At 34.9% G+C, this 15,127-nt stretch overlaps 1 protein-coding gene across 6 annotated transcripts in view; it reads left to right on the top strand.

Moving 5' to 3' along the window:
• Positions 1 to 15,127, top strand: part of atl (atlastin GTPase) — a 174,555-nt gene that overhangs the window by 146,254 nt on the left and 13,174 nt on the right. For all 6 annotated transcript variants that reach the window (XM_069817415.1, XM_069817412.1, XM_069817417.1 and 3 more), the window contains 3 exons: positions 1,066 to 1,287; positions 8,651 to 8,865; positions 13,647 to 13,713. In XM_069817415.1, coding sequence (XP_069673516.1) covers positions 1,066 to 1,287; positions 8,651 to 8,865; positions 13,647 to 13,713 — 504 coding nt within the window. The remainder of the gene's footprint in view (positions 1 to 1,065; positions 1,288 to 8,650; positions 8,866 to 13,646; positions 13,714 to 15,127) is intronic.

Here is a 15,127-nt window from a genome sequence, read left to right as displayed (position 1 = left end):
TCTTCACGTTTTGTTAGCTGTATATCGTAAGATGGCAATGAATCCATAGTATTGATAAAATTTTCTCCAGTAGTATCCATCGATGCTAGAGGTTCATCTGACAGCACTTCTCTTACAACTTTCTTCCTTTCTCTATTCTCACTTCGAACAATTCTCTTGGCAGTCGAAAGATCCTAGAATCACTTTTTGATAAGTGCTCAGTAGGAAAGGCATCATTTTTTAAGCTGCTCTGTACATTAATTCATAATTTAAAAGTTCACTTTTTAAATTCCACATGTATTGATGAGATCTAAAATGTATACTACAAATTTTCGCGGATTATTAATATTAAATTCGTCTTGTTACAGCATTTCTTGCCTCAGATTTTTTGTCAGGGTTGTTACACACATCACTATTCTGAATTCATTCACCATAAACACACACTGAAACAAGCACAACATAGGCTGAGGATATGAAGTTAAAGTATTTACAGTATAAGGAGTGCTGATTGCCAATGCTATTCACTTGATGATGTCATGCACAGAGCAAATCAATTCCGCACAATGCAGTATCCTATCTTGTAGTCTTAGTATCATGTTGTTATATAATATGGAAACTTACCTTAGAGTTGAAGCATCATATTCAGAAATAATGTATGGGAAATGTGCTGCATTATGATTTTGATCGTAATTTAGAATATGTCTTTCTACAAAAAATATGTTTCCATACATTTTCAGAAACGAAGTATAGATTATTGTTTTTAGTGTGAAGATTGTATGTACTCATTATTTCAGATATTTTTCTTTCAAAGTTTTGAATAATATTATGCAGGCGACTTATTTAAAATCTTCTTGTTAACTATCAGGCCTAGTCCATATACCATTTGTATTTAATAATTTTTTTTTTTTTTTTCGTTTTAATTGTTGACTTGGTATACTGTTCGTTTTGTACTATAAGTAAGGAGACCTACGATTTAGGGGTGGCAGTCATATGTGGAATATAATACAGAAAAATTCTGAGTGTGACTTTTTTTTATTAATACAATTTTTCTACGTGTTTTTTAACAGTGTGTGTTACTTATTGTAGGCTACAGCAGAAGCCAACAATCTGGCTGCCGTAGCAGCAGCAAGGGACACTTACACAATTATGATGGAAGGTGTTTGTGGAGGTGCCAAACCGTATTTGAGTACTGCACATCTTGAAGCTGAACACCAAAGAATTAAAGAAAAGGCATTACATCAGTTTGTTACAAAACGCAAAATGGGAGGAGAGAGTTTTTCAGAATCATATAAGGAGAAACTAGATAAGGTGATTATTTTTTTTTCGTATAGTATCCAAATTTTTCTTTTCTTTGTGTTAATACCATTGTCTTTACATCCTCATATTTCCTGTTTGAAATATGAATGATATTTGAATATGTTGATTGTCAAGTATACATAGTTCATAGATTTGTTGATGCATTATTATTTCGCATCTGTGAAATATTCTGTAGTAAGTTATATGTTATTTTTGCAGCTGTCATGTAATAGTGCTCCTTTATGTGATTTACATAATGTAAAATGGGGAACATAATAGTTAAGTGACTTGAGTATTTTCTAACTCAAAGAATGCCACACTGCGCATGCTCCGAGACAAAACACTTTAGTTCATAATATGACAAATATTCTTTTTGCTTTTTTGTTTAAATATTACACATCTCTACTGAGAAGGAATTAAAACTATAGCCTCTTAAGAACTGTGCAAGAGACCTTGAAACAACATTTTTGCTTGTTAACAGTTATGTTCCCCACTGTACATTATCATCTGTTAATTTTTCTTTCAAAGGGAAACAATTGTCCTTTTCTAAAATTCTGTTATTGATTCATGACTTGCAAATAGAAACATTGGAAGGTTTAGGGGAATAGGAGAGTTGGGAATTGACGTTTACTAAGATTTAGGCCAGATTATTTAATTCAATGATGTGTTGGCCTTAGTGGTAGTGGTGTACCTGCCTCAAACCAACCATTGGGTACGCACACAAAGAAAGCAGGTTTCCTTCTTTCAGGTTACCAGCACTAACATACGCTTACGTGCACCAAGAAGTGCTGCATGTTAATTAATGAGATCCAAACAGAAAGGGTACAGGTCGTACTTGTCAGCACGTGCAACAAGCACCTACAAGTTTACTGGAATGAATTGTTAATTCCTGCTCATTGGTTGATGATGCCTATATTCTATATATCCTGGTTGAGTGTAAGAGAAGGCCCTACGGTCTTAACTGTGCCAGGTTAAATAAAGCCATTGTTGTTGTTATTATTATTATTATTGTGACAGCCAAGTCGAGGCTTGATCACGCGTCTCGCAGAGGGCGGTGCGCACGAGAAAACGCGTCAAAGAGGGCTGCAGCCGCTAGGGTCTGGAGGGGCTCGACATAAGAGGAGCGATGGCACTCTAGTCCGCGGCAGAGAGGGGGGAGTAAAGCAGCTGGTGACTGAGGAGAGAAATCCAGAGAAGCCTAGATAGGCGCCATCTTCTGGAAATTTCGAGCAATCGTACTTTCTCGTAACTATGATGGGTTATAAATTACGAGATGCTAGTGAACTTGAGCGTTGTTATAGTCAGTGGACAGCAAGCCAGCCAGTCTTGTGTAGCAGTGAAGCCAGCGTTGAGACCTAAGTTCGACTTGAGTTGTGTCCGTAACTGTGGATCCAGAAGTCCTGAGTTTGAGTGCAGTGGACCGCAGTTGGGGGACCTGAGTTCGAAGTTCAGCGGATTGTCTCTGAAGGTCTGTGGTTCGAGATACTGTGAACTCGAGTGACTGAGCTAGAAGAACTAACCAGGGCAAACGAACTGAGAACTGGCAGTTCTGATTTGTAAATAGTGCTTTGTGAACATTAGTTAAAATTAGCAGTACATTGTTGTTCTCAATACTTCAAGTAAATTGTCATTGTCGTCTGTGGAGTGCAATAACGAATACTGTGTTACTGTGTGGAGTGGAAATCCCATTGTTGACGAAAGCAGAATTAAATTGTAGAAAGTGATTATTATTGTTTTGAAATAAAAGTTACATTGTTGAGTTGGAATAAATTTACATTATTATTATTGTCGGTACACAGAAGAAAGTAAAATGGATAATGATGCATTAATTGCTACTGTTTATAGTTAGTTAATGGTTAATGGGGTTTAAAAAGGACTCGTCAGCTACTATGGCTATTTGAGCCCTTGCTATTGTTTATAATAAACCTACAGTATGGGATAAAAAGACAATTAGTGTCATAGAAATAGGAATGTAATGGAAAATTGTTGAAAAGCAATAAGTGCAGAAATGAAGCCGGAAGTAAGATATCTAAAGATAAGAAAAGAATATGTTTTACAGTAATTGAGGGGTTTCCAAATTAAACATGTCCACACCTATGGAGTAACGGTTAGCGTGTCTAGCCGCGAAACCAGGTGGCCCGGGTTCGATTCCCGTTTGGGGCAAGTTACCTGGTTGAGGTTTTTTCCGGGGTTTTCCCTCAACCCAATATGAGTAAATAAATGCTGGGTAACTTTCGGTGTTGGACCCTGGACTCATTTCACCAGCATTATCACCGTCATCTCATTCAGATGCTAAATAACCTGAGATGTTGATAAAGCGTCGTAAAATGACCTACTAAAATAAAAAAAAAAATTAAACATCACAGGTCACAAAAATTTATTTTTAAAAGGTTTATATGATTCTGATGGGAAAATTAGACTAAGCAGACTATTAGAAACCTTTAAGTGGTGAATTTCTTTACAATATTTTACAAACATTTTTCTCTATGGGTAAGATAGGATTACATTTTTAAAAATGTTTTCTGAACAATCTTATCATATGATTTGTTAAGTTAGTTTTTTCAACGCTTCAATTGTTGATTTGTTTGCTTACGAAAATGCTACATTAGAGCTAATTTCTCACTTGTTTTCTTTTTAGAAACAAAGCTGAAGAAGAAGTGGAAGTATATTATAAGAGATTAGTTTGCCGTCAATTAGTGTAGTATGTTTCTAGCCTGCGATGTATACAAAGGATGGGGAAAGAAACTGTCCACTATACCTCTTTATGGCTTAGTTTCCTCGTGATGATACCTTAATGGTTTCACTTAATGAGGATCATACCTGTCTTCGGACACTTGACTAAATAACAATTTGCTGTAGGACTTAGGAAAATTCCACCCTCCCGATGTGGAGACCCTGGTAAATGCAGCGGTCACACAGTAAAATGGTCACACTTTGAAGCTTTGAAGTTCCTTAAGATGTAGTGAGTCTAGGATATTTGAGCAGTTTCTGTAGCTCCTGGTACGTCAGCTGAGACAATTCTCGGCAGCGACTGAATTCAGTGACCTCGTAGTGCAATGCCATCCTCACGCTCACCATAAAGAGAGGATTTTAGTGATATTAGGCTCTAATTTTTTTTCAAAGAACGTTGACTCACGGCCTAATGCGTCATAGTTTTTGATAGTGCTACAATTTTGGAATCCTCTTGTGTATCTGTTACAGAAAAAAAAAAAAAGACATAGACCAACGATATATTCATTGATTCTCTGCTACATATTGAAAGGCAGAAGCTTCAATATTTACAAAAGAAAACAAGTAGAAAACGTGGTAAAGAAACAAGTCTACTACCATAGACGTCACTTACATCAATTTTTGCTTAAAAGATGTTCTATTGTATTTAAAATGTTTCCAAAGTCGTTCTGGTATACTGAAGAAATCTATCTTCATTTGCATTCAGCTCATTGTTGTTGTGATGTTATTCACCACATCTTTTTCTATAACGATTTATTGGATGAATGTGAATTGTTTTTCTTGTCTCTTTTAATATATCTATATAAGACTATCAAAATATTGAAGAAAGTCTTCATCAGACGAGCTAGTCAACGTGAAAGCAACTGGCAGGTTTTACCGCTTTAACATGCATTCTCTGTATCCAAGGCAATTGGCACTGGCAGCCAGCGAGCAGGTTTGTGCTTTTACATGCTTTCTTTGTGTGTGTACCCATTGGTGGGAGAGACAGAACTGCAAAATTTCAATTTATACATTGGCTTATTTGAAGCAATAAAGAAACAAGTGATTGAGTGACGAACCATTCATTGAATTGTTTTTGGTAATTTTATATTTGTGATATAAGCTGCCACGGTGGTCTCGCAGCTAGAGCGCTGGACTTATAATCCTGTAGTCCCGAGTTTGATCCCCAATGTACCCCCGATTTATAACTTGTGTTGGGCAAGCCCGTGGTCCAGGTAACACAGGGGTTTTCTCTGGGAAGCTCTGGTTCCCCTGTGGCATCCCAACAATTCTCCAATAATCATCTCATCGCAGGTGTAATGTAGACTAGCCTCCTATAGCGCACCTTGGGCAATGACTGTCGGTAAATTGGCCTACATACTTGGCTTCTTGTGAGTGAATAACGTCAGTCAAGTGCCCGCCATTGGTTAAAAAGAAATATTTGTGATATTGTTCTATTTTTTTACCTTCAATTTTAGTGTGACATTATTACAGTTTTTGTTAGAAAAGGTGTACTGTATTTAGCAGGTTGAATATTTTCCCTTTAAAAAAAAAACTAATATTTTCTCCCCCCCCCTCCAAAAAAAAAGAAAGAAATTTACTGATAGTATCTCTTCTTCAATCATTTTTAACATTTCTTGGTATGAACTATTAGTTTGAACTTAAAGCTGAGTAAAAGCAGCACTATGTTAACCCTCATGGTCCCAAGCTTTTCAGCACTCTCCTTATACCAAGCGGGGTAGTTGAAATACCCCAGTAAATTTTGTATATTTTCCGATGTTTAAAGCATTTTTTTTTTTTTTATTTATTGATGTTATAGCCTTTATTTATTTTTTTACTTATTTATTTATTTATCATACCAAAATTATTGCAGTGAATATATGGCGTTTAGTTTAATTGTCTTTAGAGACAATTAATATTAGATACCCTCCACAAAACTGGCTTCATTTATACACTGATGGATCCTTGATCTCCAGAGAACAAGGTGCTGGTGCAGGTGTTACGTGCTGTCTCTTCTCACTTTATAGATCTCTTGGGTATGGAACAACAAGTTTTGATGGAGAAATCAATGCAATAAGTGAAAGTCTCAGGAATCTTCTATGCCACATCAGTAAATTTAAAAATGCAGTTATATTGTCAGACTCCAAAGCAGCTATTCTATCAATAGTCTCTAAACACACACCTTCATCTCAAACAGCAGAAATAACTAAAATGCTCTCTTAATTAATATCACTCAATAAAAGAATTGTATTCCAATGGATACGATCCCATTGTGGAATCCTGGGAAACGAGAATGCGGATGCTTTAGCAAAGAAGGGCAGCACTGCTACTTACAGACCTGTTACTAAATCTACATATTACTCTGTGAAAAGATTTATTAAATCTACATACTTAGACTTCAACAAACAAAATTTGATAACACAATCGCATAGGAAAAAATGGAACTCTCTGCATCAAAATCCACAGTTAATTCCCGATTTACCATGAAAATAGTCTGTAGCTGCATTTAGATTGGCAACAGGCCATGATTGTTTGGCCAAACACCTGCATAGAATTGGAATATATCAGTCCCCTAACTGTCCATTGTGCAACTCAAACCAAGAAATGGATTCGGAACACCTCAAAATCTGTGCTTCAGTGGCTGATCATGATAATATCTTTGAAAAATATTGGAGTGCAAGAGGTCAAATGACTTTATTGTCAAACGCCTGGCATTAGAAAACAACAACAACATATATATCCTCCTGAGTCCTGAGACTTTTGTTGTTTTATTTTTAAAGTTCAATATAATTTTACACTTCAAAATAAAAAAAAAGTCACTGACATGAGGGAAAATGCTGAAAAAATTCTGCAGGTTACAGTTGGGGCACAAATGCAGGTATATTATACTATACTTTGGGTCTTTGCACATGCATCTTATATCATAATCATGTATGAAATATGGTATAGTAGTAGACTCAGGAGGATATGTCTATCTAAATACCTGTCTGTCTGTCTGTCTGTCTGTCTGTCTGTCTACTTACTACCTATCTAACTGTCTGTTTGCCTGTCTGTCTGTCGACCCCCTTAGCTGTCAGAGTGTCCGTCCATCCATCTGACCGTGCTTATGTCTGTCTGTCTGTCCATCAGTGTATCCATCTGTCCGTCCATCCCTCTGTCTGACCGCCCTTCTGTCTGTTCATCTCCCTGTTCATCCATGTGTCGGTCTATCTGTCTCTGTCCATTCATTTGTATGTCTCTCCGTCCGCCCTATGTCCGACCATCCATATTTCCATCTGTCAGTACAACATAAAAACAGTTAAAATAAAATTACACTAATATGACAAATTTCCGATGATGAAGGAAACATACCATACCTTACCATACCAAGCGGGGTAACCTGACTACCCCAGGTGGTTTTTAAACAATATTACTGTCAAAAATAGAAAACAAAAAATATATAATATATTGTTGCAATGTAAGAAGCTTATTTAACAAAACCACAAATGCCTGTTGTAGCGCACATTGATTTTATACACTAATATTATAGCTAGGGTAGCCAAAATACTCTGCTTGGTATTGTGAAGATTAACCATGTATGTGAAAAAGGCAAGGAAAGGAGAACCTATCTGTTAGCAAGTTTTCCATTCCTGGTAAAAAGATACAGGTTTAGATTTTCTTTCCTTGTCTTTTTTTTTTATAATGGAGCCATATAAGTTCTAAGTTTGGCATGTTTCTGCATCTGTGGTATACTGTAGTGCAAGAATGTAAAAGTTTGCACTGCTTTAAAAAAAAAAAAAAGGAAGGTCTTAAATATTATACCTGACAGTCACAACTTATACTTTTGTGTAATAACAAGTTGTTCTGTAAGGCAGTGCACTGTATAAACAGTACACAAAGTGCTGTCATTTGACTACCAGAATGGCCATGGTTGCACAGTTCATATTATACATATATAAAGAGTGTCCCAACAAGAGCGCCAGATTTAATAATGTGAATAAATGCAACAAAAATAGATAACAGAACACAATACTGCCACCAGCTCAACAAGAAGACAGTGGCACAATGTCTTATTATTGTTGGGTTGGCAGCACTATTATCTGTTTTTGTTATATATATTCACATTATTAAATCTGGTGTTATTGCTGGGACATGTTTATATACACAGTGCTCAAATATAAATTTAGTCACTCCTTTAGATATTCATAAATTTACTACTTAGTGCATATATTGAAACAGTCCTTTTCTTCCTAACAATTACGAATTGAAATTGTAAGTCCAAGTCTACTTAAGGAACTCAATTCATGGTCATGAATATTTAAAAAAGTGACAATTTATATTTTGAGTAATGCATATATACTATTTTAAAAGCTGGCTAAGGACTGTAACAGGCCACTAGGTTTCATATTTGTCTGTGAAATAATGATGATGATGATGGTGATAAACTATTTTATCAGATTTTGCAATGAAAGGTATTACAGCACTAATGGGGAACATGATAATGATAAGAATTCAGGCATCGATGAGGACAATAATTATAAGGACTATGATTAGGGTGACGAGGACAATGACTTATGAAGATGATGATTATGATGTTGACGTCGACGACAATGAATGGTATTAGTGGTGTAGTTTTATAACATTGCAGTTGTAGCATTTCTTAATGATATGCTTATTATGCTTATAGGACTTGGAAGATCTCTACGGACAATTCAGGATGCACAATGAAAGCAAAAACATCTTCAAGGCAGCAAGGACTCCTGCTGTTTTCTTTGCTACGGCTGTGATATTTTACATTTTATCTGGGGTGTTTGGCCTTGTTGGAATTTATTCTTTAGCCAATATCTGCAATCTTGTGATGGGTGCAGCAATGTTAAGTCTTGGTATATGGGCATACATCAGGTAAGAGATGCAATTTTGGAGAGATTGTATTTCTTTTAGACTACCGTAAGTGGTCAAAACAGGTTTTACTAATGTCTATTTCATGATTGACGATTTTAAATTAATTTTTTTAGCTTTTTTTTTTTTTTTAATGGACATAAAATTGAAAATAGTAAATGTGTTTTGTGTGTATATTTTAACAGTAACATCCTCATGTCTATTTTATAGATGTTGGCATATTTTGAAATTTTATGAAGGGAACAAACGTGGTTGTAAATTCAATCAGTTCAAGTTTGATACCATGCCAGGAAGTGAAAGATAGTGATGTGATGAGATTAGTGCTAGCTCAGTGACAATGAGAAGGAAAATGATGATGATGATGATGATGATGATGATGATGATGGTAACTGAGAGACAGTAGTAGGGACAGTGATGTGTGACAATGATAACTGATGAGAACAGCAACAGCAATGATGACGGTAATGAGAACCGTGATGGTGATGATGACAGTGACAAAAATGATGGCATCAATGAAGACAGTGATTATGATGAGGGAGACGAAGACATTGACCCATGATGATTATGATGACAATGACAATGGTAAAGGTTTATAGCAGGTAATAGACGACCTTTACGTATTTATTTTAACACTTAAAAAAAATGCGAGTATTACAAAATTGAAGTAGAATGGAAGAAAAATAGTAAAAGTACCATAATGTAATAAAACACTTTTTCATTTTTTTTTTTAAATTTATTTCTTTATTTAAACTACATTCTTCCGTCTTGACATTGATTGTATTTTGGCTTTATATTTTGCTGAAGCCATGCTACCTTAAACATGAGTTACCTATTGAAAGTCACTTCATTTTGTTGTCTCTGTCCCCTTTAAAATTTGTCAACATTATAGTAAACCTGTTAAAATGACCATCTACACTCTGTAATCACATCAGTAAATAGTCACTTTTTTTTAACCACTTTAATTTTCCACATGTAATAAACTCATTGCTTCAATGTAGAGAAACTGTCAAAACTTATAGAAGTGTCACTGGGTCCTGCTATTGTTTATATTTCGTGTTGTAAAGCTTGTCGTGTGCTCAACCCCTTAGGATCTAACCATGGATTGGTTAAGTAATGAAAAATGGAAATACACAGCAGAAAACTGTCAGGTTGTCTTGATGACAATTATACAAAATAATAAATTCATAGTAAAACACTAACTTTAATACAATAAATATATATAGCTCTAAAATGCTGTTACACTCCAATCAAATAGAGTACCACTCTGACACACACATACTGCACTCACTTCCACCTTTCCTGCCCAAGGTATGGATAACAAACAAACAAGGTAAAAAAGAAAATTGGTAAAACAAATCCAACTGAAGGGAAGGAAGGTGGACAATCAACACACTATACTTTTAAATAATATCACAACTGCTCAGTAACAGTAAGCTTCAAGGAGATAAAGCGATACCGCATGTGCACTGGATAATAATATAATGTAAATGAACTCGATACAAAGTAATTGTCAACAGCCCACCGACGAAAAGAGGAACCAATCACCATCACATAACCACAGAAATGGTTTTCGCTAAAGAAGTGCAAGAGTTCCGATGAAATACAATAACACTTGTCAGCAATGACTCTTGTACAGTATGTGGATATGTAGTCCATGGCAGGATTACAGTACAGATGAACCAATCTTACAAGAAGAACACAGAAGCTAACATGCTGAGTACAGAAAGGTCGAATAAATCAGGTAAATTTCGGTGTTCTGTATACAATCCCAATACGTCACTGTCGTAATCAGTCACTGAACATACATATACCATAATTCACTGTGCTGAAGTTCATATCTGACGAGAGAACTCGTATGCACATACTATGCATGCATACAAACTACTTGTGTGACTCCACAGATGCTGAGGTTATAAGTCCATGTTTCCAGGAAAGTGTAGACGCCACGAAGATTTTCAGATGAACTCATAATCAGCACTTGGTCCTTTTCTCATGGTTCACTCCAGACAGCCCGGGGCCCAACTCTCGTCATTCTGACAGTGCACACACAATGACTGAGATCGTTTCCAGTCGTTCTGATACTTCACACACGACGGTGCAGGCTGAACTCTCCTCATTATGAAAAAGCTTAACAATGGCCCAAGCTGAACTCCCAGACTCACAGAAACTCAGAAAGAGGAAACGAAAGAAAGTTGTTAAAATTCACAATAATAAATTTCAAACCCAATGAAAACTATTAATCTCAAACCCAATGAAAACTATTAATCTCAAACCCAATGAAAACCAACGAATGCAGTTAATCTCAAACCCAATGAAAACTAACCAATGCAGTTAATCTTGACCCCATGATATATATAATGCAAGCACAACTTAGTGGAAAACTACAAAAGACACAGAATGCATCACATCATTTAGTGTAAGTAAGAAAAAGTTAAATGACACATGCTGGACGCGCCTTATTGGAATGACAAGAAAAAAAGAGAAAAGGTGGAGATACCGATAAATAAAATAAGATGAATGTAAAGAAAATAGGAAAGGTGAAGGACTACAAAAAAATAAATAAGATAAATATAATTAAATTAAAAAGAGGAAAGAAAGGAAAAGGCAATAGTGGCATAAACTGAACACCACAGTGTTACAGATTTATGGCAAGAGGAACTGACAAAGTGCTTAATACAAATATTTTTGTTGTTTGTGAAGTGTACGAATCTAATAAGCTTTCTTTTGGGTGAAAAACAGGCGGGAAAAGAAGAATGTAGGAGTGTGAAGCATATTATGCTAAAGAATTTTTTAAATATAGTAAAACTTCATTATACGAAAATACGTAAATGGGAAAAACGTATAAATGAATGGCACTTAATAACTTCTGAAATAGCATTTGAAGACTACAGGAAGAATGAGTCAATTTAGTAAAATTTTCACAGAGAAATTTCAAACTTAATAGTTTGAGCCTATAAAGCTGGCTGATATAATATGTGGTGTTCGGGTAAAGGGGGATAAGTCATTTTTTTTTTTTTTTTTTTTTTTGTGCAGATGGAATTTTGTTCTCCAGATGAACACACAAGTTAAATTATACAAGTGAGTGTGCAAAAATCAAAATAATAGCAGTAGTTGATGTGTTTATTTATGTAGAAAATTATTTGCAATATGACGTATCTCCCTTTACCCAAACAACACAGACATTACGTTTCAAACTTCAATCCAAAAAAATTTACGAAAATAACTTTGCCTACGTTGTTCTTCTTCATTTAATAACATGTGGCTATTTTACAAAAACTCATTTTGGACTGCTTGTTTTTGTTTGCTCCTAAGGAATAAACCATGCTCTCAAATTGTGATAACTGTTCCATAATTTGTTCAGTTACATCAAAATATTTTCAGTTTGGAGAGATGTTAGGGTAGTTGTATTCAATGCAGTCACTGCTTTGACACCTGATTGTCATTGTTTAAAATGTTCCATTTCTTCCCTCTAAATGGCAAGCTATGAGGTGGGAGTTCGTTCATGTATTTCTCTCCCCTCTCTGAATAGATTCTCCCACTCGCAAATGACCAGTTTACTGAACTTGCTGGAACAAGCATGGACAGCTTCAATTTCTACGAATTTCAAAGCGGGCAACATCTTAACAGTGAACATGTACTGTATTTTCGTGTTCTTACATTTTTTGTATTTTCATGGCAAACCGAATTTCGAGCAGAATAATTGATTAGAACTTATAAATGACATTTCGTACCTCTTGAGGTTTAAAAAAATAAATGTGTGAAAAATGTTTTACTGTAAGTAAATGTCAAATTATTCTGAATTCAGTGTGGCTATTCTGTTGACGTTAATAATTATATAATAATAAGTTGCCGTGTGATTGCATGGTCATTTTAATAATAAAATTAATCATTCAACAAATAAAAAAACACTTCTTCATTTTAAAAATTTCTTCACCTTAATTTAATACTTACCTATGTGTACAGTCATTTTTCGTAAGAATTTCTGGTGACTTTTTAACACAGGTTTCACTGCACTGTATTTGAACTCTAGATACTAAAAGGAGGCAACTGATGCTGATATTAGGAAAATATATTTGAAATAATTATAATTTACCAAATTTTAATGGGTTATGATAAGCATTTTTATGTAATTTTGAAAATAAAATGCATTTGTAGTTTTAATCCAGTAAATTGCATGAATTGTTGGAATTTAAATGTGATGTTTAAATTAACTGGAGCAGTGTTACATTGTACAGAATTCTTCACATTCATAATCCGTTCTAAATTACAGATGGTTCATTAATGTAGAATAATTGATATTGTATCAAATCTGCTTACATCATTGAATCATTTCTTATACTTAAATAAGAACTGACTGACTGACGAAGGGACGTTGATAAATTATTTGTACATCAGACAATAGCTAAACCATTTTCTGTGTTTGACTGTGTATCAATGGGACCGAATTTGCTTTGCTGATAGAGTAATAGACAACAGACTGAAGGAAGCAAGTTTCAATCAAGATGGAGGGAAAATTTATCGATCTTGTAAAAACTTTCAGAATGGCTTCAAGGTCCATTCAGCTTCCTATAAAATTGAATACCAGGTCTTTTTCAGGAGTAAAAGGCGGTCGGTGTGATGCTGACCACGTCAACATCTTCTAATGCCTCAATTACATATACTGGAACATTTATCCTTAACTATACCATAGTCTTGAGAACTATTTGTATACAATGTTAATTTTTATTTTATTGTTGTTGTTGTATAAATTAATTTTCTCACAAATTTATAATTTTACTTTACAGGTATAGTGGAGAAATGAGAGAAATCGGTGCATACCTCGATGAAGTTGCAAATTTACTTTGGGATAATGTGAGTAATAATTTCCTTACAAATTTTTTGTGACACTAGATTCTTACACATTTCATTTTTTAAAGTTTCAGAGAAACAGAAGAGACAGATTAGTAGTATATTCTAATTCTTAACATGTAATTTGAGAAAGTTACATGCTGTTAAAATTAGATTTCATAACTGAATTGATTTTACAAGCTTCATTTCAAATGATTCCTTGTTAGGACAGTTTGGGTGGAAGTTAAAATTAAGACAAACTGTTTTTGTTGGAAAGCTTCAAGCAGAATATTCTTTATTCAACATAATTACTATAGAAGTCATTACATTTCTGGCAACAGAGGAGTGTGTCATAATTATACAATAGACTCTTGTGTTCAGACATTGCTGCATGGCAACATTTATTTCCTCCACTGTGTGAAATTTACCCTGAAGAAACTGGACATAATTGAAGACCTCCCTGGAAAAAGAATGTAACATCAGATTCTTGAAATATGTGATGTAGGTGGAAAAAGTAAGTTTAAAGTATCTGTTTATAACATATAACAAAAAATTATTGCATTCAATGGCTGAATAAATTTGTGCCCTTGTTTAGTCTTATGGTTGTGATAGTAAATATAGGTCTCATGAAATATGCCCCTGAAATTATTTTCTTTCTCCTGAAACATGAAATTCTGTTTTGTTTGTTACATCCTTATTCCGGGGAAGTCTTCAATTACAAGGAGACATGTTGGGTGAGTATGATTATGAGAAAAGTTCTCTGTTCCTTGCCATCAAAAGGTTGTGAATGTCGTCATAATGGTGATTTGGGGTCACATTGTCTTGCAGAAAAATTATACTTGCAACCTCCCAAAATCTATGATTGTTTGAGTCAAATGGCTCAATGAGTCTTGTGTCTCTATAGAGAAGTACAGAATTGACAGTATTGTTTGTTGATGGTGGTACTGGGATGAAAAATATAGTCCAATATATCCTACACTGGTGAGTGCCTATGGCTCAAGCTCTAGCATGCTGATTTTCCATTCAGGTGGCTGGGTTTGATCCAACGAGCTAGAAATAAGAACATAGAGTGGCGTTCACGTATGTATCAGTGCTCTTAGTGGTACTAGCTTAAACTACCGGTCACCATGTTTTAACTGGTTAGCTCCCTTTAGCAGAAGGAGACGTATAAGCACGTGGAGATATTTAAATCTCGTAATTTAAGATGCCTCTTGTATGGTCTGCTTATAACTGTAGCAACCGAAGCGATAAAACAAAGAATATCTGATATATCAAGTAAGTAGTCTGCCATAATTTGGTATTACTATACATATAATAACAGTTATTGATAGAAAGATTCTGTAACGTGTTCATTGTTTTTACAGATTCCCACTGAAAAATGATTTGTTAACTAAGCAGTTGGTTTCACAAATTAAGAGAGAGAAATGGTTTCCCACAG

The sequence above is a fragment of the Periplaneta americana genome, chromosome 17 (genome assembly GCF_040183065.1).
Source record: "Periplaneta americana isolate PAMFEO1 chromosome 17, P.americana_PAMFEO1_priV1, whole genome shotgun sequence".
NCBI lineage: Eukaryota > Metazoa > Arthropoda > Insecta > Blattodea > Blattidae > Periplaneta > Periplaneta americana.
Note: the sequence above shows the minus strand (reverse complement) of the source record. Positions and strands in the feature narration are given on the sequence as shown.